At 39.9% G+C, this 7,500-nt stretch overlaps 1 protein-coding gene across 1 annotated transcript in view; it reads right to left on the bottom strand.

Annotated features, from left to right (window-relative positions):
* Window positions 1-6,644, bottom strand: part of LOC135567454 (NLR family CARD domain-containing protein 3-like) — a 14,312-nt gene extending 7,668 nt beyond the window's left edge. The window contains exons 1-7 of the mRNA XM_065014845.1: window positions 6,535-6,644; window positions 5,466-5,648; window positions 3,183-3,299; window positions 2,815-2,899; window positions 2,457-2,685; window positions 320-2,090; window positions 1-24 (exon numbers count right to left, since the gene is read on the bottom strand). The exon at window positions 1-24 is cut by the window's left edge and continues 150 nt beyond it. Coding sequence (XP_064870917.1) covers window positions 1-24; window positions 320-2,090; window positions 2,457-2,685; window positions 2,815-2,899; window positions 3,183-3,299; window positions 5,466-5,648; window positions 6,535-6,572 — 2,447 coding nt within the window. The 5' untranslated portion in view covers window positions 6,573-6,644. The remainder of the gene's footprint in view (window positions 25-319; window positions 2,091-2,456; window positions 2,686-2,814; window positions 2,900-3,182; window positions 3,300-5,465; window positions 5,649-6,534) is intronic.
* Window positions 6,645-7,500: the final 856 nt, after the last annotated feature.

Raw genomic sequence — 7,500 nt, 5'->3', positions numbered from 1 at the left:
TCTGTGACTCCACAGCCTGACAGCCTGACAAAGAGATCATCATGACTTCACAAACACACTGTTCATTTAACACCAGTAGTGTAGAAGGACAATGGTAGATGCATTTGGTTTATTCTCTCAAACAACATATAGATTAATCTTCCGTCTCCTAGAATTGTATGGTCATATTGTTATACTAATGTGAAAATCAATGCATTTATTCAATACGTATGAATATGTTTTTACAATATAATATTATAGACATATTATAATACATATTTTTCTCTAAACTGAATATTTCTTCCTGATGATTAGTTCTTATGTCATTTTATTTACTCACAGAGCAGCTCTGGAGGCTTTGACCACTGGCAGCAGCCTCAGAAGACCTTCCTCTGATCTGGAGTATTTCTTCAGGTCAAACACATCCAGCTCCTTTTCTGAAGTCAGCAACACAAAGACCAGAGCTGACCACTGTGCAGGTGACAGGTTGGGTTTTGAGAGACTTCCTGATCTCAGGTAGCTTTGGATCTCCTCCACTAGAGAATGGTCATTCAGTTCATTCAGACAGTGGAACAGATTGATGCTCCTCTCTGGAGAGAGATCCTCCCCGATCTTCTCCTTGATGTACTCGACTGTTTCTTCATGGCTCTGTGAGCTGCTTCTGGTCTTTGTCAGTAGACCTCGTAAGTGCTTCTGATTGGACTCCAGTGAGAGGCCCAGAAGGAAGCGGAGGAAAAGGTCCAGGTTTCCCGTCTCACTTTGTAAGGCTTTATCCACAGCACTCTTGTAGAAAGTAACTTCAGGCTTGTCGTTTGTTTGCAGTTTGTCCATTAGATTCTCATTGTTGTTGATGAATGAGAGGAACACATATACAGCAGCCAGAAACTCCTGAATGCTCAGATGAACAAAGCAGTACACCTTGTCCTGGTACAGCACACATTCCTCTTTAAAGAGCTGTGTGCACAATCCTGAGTACACTGAGGCTTCATTAACATCAATGCCAGACTCTTTCAGGTCTTCTTCATAGAAAATCAGATTGCCTTTCACAAGCTGTTGAAAAGCCAGTTTTCCCAGTGACAGAATGCTCTCTTTATTCCAGTGTGGACCTGTCTCTTCTTTCCCAAGATACTTTTCATTCTTCTGTTTGGTATGAAACTCCACAAGGTGTGTGTACATCTCAGTCAGAGTCTTGGGCATCTCTTCTCTCTTATGTTTCAGCATGTGTTCAAGGACTGTTGCAGAAATCCAACAGAAGACTGGAATGTGGCACATGATGTGGAGGCTCCTTGATGTCTTTATGTGTGAGATGATTCTGCTGGCCAGGTCCTCATCACTGAATCTCTTCCTGAAGTACTCCTCCTTCTGTGGGTCATTGAACCCTCGTACTTCTGTTACCTGGTCAACACACCATGAAGGGATCTTATTGGCTGCTGCAGGTCGGGTAGTTATCCAGAGGAGAGCAGAGGGAAGCAGATTTCCCCTGATGAGATTTGTCAGCAGAACATCCACTGAGGTTGACTCTGTGACGTCCCAACAGATCTTGTTCTTCTGGAAGTCTAGGGGCAGTCGGCACTCATCCAGACCATCAAAGATGAACAGAACTTTGTACTTGTCGTAGTTGGAGATTCTTGATTGTTTGGTTTCCATTGAGAAGTGATTAAGAAGTTCAATGAAAGTGTGTTTGTCCCCTTTCATCAAATTCAGCTCCCGAAAAGGGAATGAAAATACAAATTGGACATCCTGATTTGCTTTTCCTTCAGCCCAGTCCAGAATGAATTTCTGCACAGAGACTGTTTTTCCAATGCCAGCGACTCCCTTTGTCAGCACAGTTCTGATAGGTTTGTCTTGTCCAGTTAAGGGTTTGAAGATGTCGTTACATTTGATTGCAGTCTCTGGTCTTGCTTGTTTCCTGGTTGTTGTCTCAATCTGTCTCAGCTCATGTTCATTATTGACCTCTCCTGTTCCACCCTCTGTGATGTAGAGCTCTGTGTAGATCTTATTGAGAAGTGTTGGGTTTCCTTGTTTAGCGATCCCCTCAAATACACATTGAAACTTCTTCTTTAGATTAGATTTGAGTTCACGTTGGCAAATCACAGCAAGCTCATCTGAATCTAGAAATAACACAGAGGATATTAATATTACATCTGTTTTAATGTCTACAGTATTGTAGGACTGTTATAAAGTTGTACATTATAGTCATTTATTCTCTTAACTGACTATAAATATAAATGTTTTCATAATGCATTACAGACTGGTGTGACTGATTATATTATTATTGGTATTATTGATGGTATTATTAATGTTCTCTCTCTAAATGAATCACCACAACACATCCCTGCTGCTACTTGATGAGGTCACTAGGTGTTGTGTTAAGGCTGCTACAATATCATTGAGTTACACAGCTACTTTAGCTGTACTTTAGCTACAGCTTTTAAATGTTATAAAACATCATTCAACATGAGGCAGACAGATCTTACATTTCTCCAGTGTGTCAGCAAGCTCCTTCTGGTTCATTTTCCTCAGGATGTGCAGTGTGATCTTCAGAGCCCCCTCTCTGGCACTGCTCTCCTGCTTCTCATCTTCAGCATCCACCATTTCCTTGTCCTGCTTCTTACTCTCAAAGCCTTCTGGGAGTTCTGGACTAAGAATCCTCTTGAACATCTTCAGCTCGTTCTTCACAAATGTCATAATTTTCTCTTCAAGCAACTGAAATAAATCAAGTAAATAAGTTAAGCAAGAGAAGAAATGCTTTCTCATTAACACATTAATGAATGATTGACAGATCAACTTTACTTGAGGTAAACAAAAACAAATGTACATAACAGGACCACATACACTGAATATGGAGTCCAGGTCTGTTTGATGACTCTGGGAAGACTGACCACTGAGAATCTCTGACTCTGATCTCTCCTGTTGGTTTCTGTGGACAAAACATGAGATTACATCTCCTCATCCAGGGAGTACACACACACACACTCACACACACACACACACACACACACACACACACACACACACACACACACACACACACACACGGAAGGAATGTTGTGTTTGTTTAATTGTTTTAGGACTATGAGAATGGACAAAAGGATTAGCATATGGATTATGAAAACAACAACAATAAATGGGAAAATGGGAGGAGAAATGACTAGAGACAGTGTTGTTTAACTCACTGACCAGGACCCATGAGTTCTTCTTACCTTTGTTCAGGAGAAAAGTCTCCCTCTCTAAAGTATAGAGGAAGATCCATAGACCAGTCACTCTTCATGGACACACAGCTGGGAACAGGGGAGGCTGGTCTCTCCTGCTTGATTGGGCTTCAACACAACAGAGACAAACATTACATCTCTCATCTACTCTGAGCTCAGATGGGGAAACATAAGAAGAGTTTCACAAATAGAACTGACTTCCAGACGTTAGTTAACGCAATAAATATATCACTTTTCAGAAATGTAATTTATGTTTAAAATCACTTGATGGTTTCATTTCAGAGAAACAAATAATATAAATAATATATATCTGCCTCACTCTCAGAGGAATCAGTAGTACTGCTAGGTTTTACACAGTAATAATATATATCTGCCTCACTCTCAGAGAAATCAGTAGTACTGCTAGGTTTTACAAAGTAATAATATATATCTGCCTCACTCTCAGAGAAATCAGTAGTACTGCTAGGTTTTATACAGTAATAATATATATCTGCCTCACTCTCAGAGAAATCAGTAGTACTGCTAGGTTTTATACAGTAATAATATATATCTGCCCCACTCTCAGAGAAATCAGTAGTACTGCTAGGCTTTACACAGTAATAATATATATCTGCCTCACTCTCAGAGAAATCAGTAGTACTGCTAGGCTTTACACAGTAATAATATATATCTGCCCCACTCTCAGAGAAATCAGTAGTACTGCTAGGTTTTATACAGTAATAATATATATCTGCCTCACTCTCAGAGAAATCAGTAGTACTGCTAGGCTTTACACAGTAATAATATATATCTGTCTCACTCTCAGAGAAATCAGTAGTACTGCTAGGTTTTACACAGTAATAATATATATCTGCCTCACTCTCAGAGAAATCAGTAGTACTGCTAGGTTTTATTCAGTAATAATACTGTATATATCTGCTTTACAGAGTTTCATAAAGAACTGTACAAATGATACATTTGACATCAATATACAACATTTTAAAACCATTATTAAATACAGTAATATAAGATCTGTATTTAAACATTTAGTTTTGAAATCAGCATATGTTTTTATCCAGGGCCTGGGGTAGGGGTACCAGGAACATAATGAGACTATAAGGAGTACCAGTACTGAGTCAATGTGCAGGGTACCAGGTAGTTGAGGTAATAATGAGGCTATAAGGAGAACCAGTCCTGAGTCAATGTGCAGGGTACCAGGAAAATAATGAGACTATAAGGACAACCAGTACTGAGTCAATGTGCAGGGTACCAGGTAGTTGAGGTAATAATGAGACTATAAGGAGTACCAGTACTGAGTCAATGTGCAGGGTACCAGGTAGTTGAGGTAATAATGAGACTATAAGGAGAACCAGTACTGAGTCAATGTGCAGGGTACCAGGTAGTTGAGGTAATAATGAGACTATAAGGAGTACCAGTACTGAGTCAATGTGCAGGGTACCAGGTAGTTGAGGTAATAATGAGACTATAAGGAGAACCAGTACTGAGTCAATGTGCAGGGTACCAGGTAGTTGAGGTAATAATGAGACTATAAGGAGAACCAGTACTGAGTCAATGTGCAGGGTACCAGGTAGTTGAGGTAATAATGAGACTATAAGGAGTACCAGTACTGAGTCAATGTGCAGGGTACCAGGTAGTTGAGGTAATAATGAGACTATAAGGAGAACCAGTACTGAGTCAATGTGCAGGGTACCAGGTAGTTGAGGTAATAATGAGACTATAAGGAGTACCAGTACTGAGTCAATGTGCAGGGTACCAGGTAGTTGAGGTAATAATGAGACTATAAGGAGAACCAGTACTGAGTCAATGTGCAGGGTACCAGGTAGTTGAGGTAATAATGAGGCTATAAGGAGTACCAGTACTGAGTCAATGTCCAGGGGTACCAGGTAGTTGAGGTAATAATGAGACTATAAGGAGTACCAGTACTGAGTCAATGTGCAGGGTACCAGGTAGTTGAAGTAATAATGAGACTATAATTGAGGTAAAATGTACATGTAGGTAGGGATTAAAGTGACTAGACAATCTAGACAATATTACATCTCCTCATCCAGGGAGTACACACACACACACACACACACACACACACACACACACACACACACACACACACACAGGGAGGGAATGTTGTGTTTAATATTGTTTTAGGACTATGAAAATGGATAAAAGGATGAGCCTATGGATTATGAAAACAACAACAATAAATGGGAAAATGGGAGGAGAAATGACTAGAGACAGTGTTGTTTAACTCACTGACCAGGACCCATGAGTTCTTCTTACCTTTGTTCAGTAGAAAAGTCTCCCTCTCTAAAGGTTAGAGGAGGACTCATAGACTTGTCACTCTCACAGCTGGAGACAGGGGAGGCTCCCTCTCTAAACACTATAGGTTGCATCATAGACCGGTCACTCTTCATGGACACACAGCTGGGAACAGGGGAGGCTGGTCTCTCCTGCTTGATTGGTCTTCAACACAACAGAGACAAACATTACATCTCTCATCTACTCTGAGCTCAGATTCCAAAACACTATATGTCACTTTTCAGAAATGTTCGTAAATGAGCTTTTATTTTTTATAGAAATTATGAATTATATGTTTTTTTCACCATCTAATCATTCAATGGGTCTTTCAATGACAGACATATATTTGTTTAATGTCTTTCACTTGATGTTTCATTTCAGAGAGAAAATAATCATGTTTATTTTGCTAAATGCTATATATCTGCCTCACTCAGAGAAATCAGTAGTACTGCTAGGTTTTACACAGTAATAATATATATCTGCCTCACTCTCAGAGAAATCAGTAGTACTGCTAGGATTTATACACACAAATGTGACCGACCGGCTCATGTCGCAAAATTTGAAAATGTGTATTTCACATAAGATAAATGTAGAGACTCAGAGCTAGAAAATGGTATATCAGACACTACAGTTGAGGAACAATGGGAAAGTAATTCTGCTTTGAAAGATGATAAACTTGTAACCTCACTTTTGACAACATGACCTTTGAATGTTTTGGTTCCTACTGGAGAGCTCTTCTTTGTCTACAGGGCTGTTACTTTGGCACCCATCTAAATAAATATATTTATTTTTATATAATTAACTACATGTGTTTTTGGTTGATGTCAGTTTCATTGCTTGTTATGCTATAAATGGTTATTTTATGGTTGTAAGTGGTAAAATGAACAAGAACATTTTAAAATTTGAAAATTTGCAATTGTGAGTAATTGCTACTTTAGTAAGGAATTACACATTACTGCAGTTGCTATAATATTCATTTCTGATGAAAAAACAAATGTGATGCATTTTGGAAATAAACTCTTAATAATTATTTCAAAAATTCTCATCTCACCTCTTAGATTTGGTGTCATGTTCCCCAGAGAGACTCATTTTAGAGGCAGGGCCCCCCTCCTCTCTCTCCCCAGAGAGACGCCCTTTAGAGGCAGGGCCCCCCTCCTCTCTCTCCCCAGAGACGCCTTTTAGAGGCAGGGCCCCCCCTCTCTCTCCCCCCAGAGACGCCTTTTGGAGACAGGTCCCTCCACTCTCTTCCCAGAGAGATGCATTTCAGAGGCAGGGACCCCCCTCTCTCTCTCCCCAGAGAGACTCATTTTAGAGCACTGACCCCTAAACAGAGATCAATGTTGGTTGTGGTTATTAACACAGTGACAACTAAACAGAGATCCAACATGTTGGTTGTGGTTAACACAGTGACAACTAAACAGAGATCCAACATGTTGGTTGTGGTTAACACAGTGACAACTAACCAGAGATCCAGCATGTTGGTTGTGGTTAACACAGTGACAACTAAACAGAGATCCAACATGTTGGTTGTGGTTAACACAGTGACAACTAAACAGAGACCCAACATGTTGGTTGTGGTTAACACAGTGACAACTAAACAGAGATCCAACATGTTGGTTGTGGTTATTAACACAGTGACTCCTAAACAGAGATCCAACATGTTGGTTGTGGTTAACACAGTGACAACTAAACAGAGATCCAGCATGTTGGTTGTGGTTAACACAGTGACAACTAAACAGAGATCCAACATGTTGGTTGTGGTTAACACAGTGACAACTAAACAGAGATCCAACATGTTGGTTGTGGTTAACACAGTGACAACTAAACAGAGATCCAACATGTTGGTTGTGGTCAACACAGTGACAACTAAACAGAGATCCAACATGTTGGTTGTGGTTAACACAGTGACAACTAAACAGAGATCCAACATGTTGGTTGTGGTTAACACAGTGACAACTAAACAGAGATCCAACATGTTGGTTGTGGTTATTATCACAGTGACAACTAAACAGAGATC

This window comes from Oncorhynchus nerka, unplaced genomic scaffold (assembly GCF_034236695.1).
Source record: "Oncorhynchus nerka isolate Pitt River unplaced genomic scaffold, Oner_Uvic_2.0 unplaced_scaffold_2026, whole genome shotgun sequence".
In the NCBI taxonomy this organism is placed as follows: Eukaryota; Metazoa; Chordata; class Actinopteri; order Salmoniformes; family Salmonidae; genus Oncorhynchus; species Oncorhynchus nerka.
This window is presented reverse-complemented; position numbering and strand designations above follow the sequence as displayed.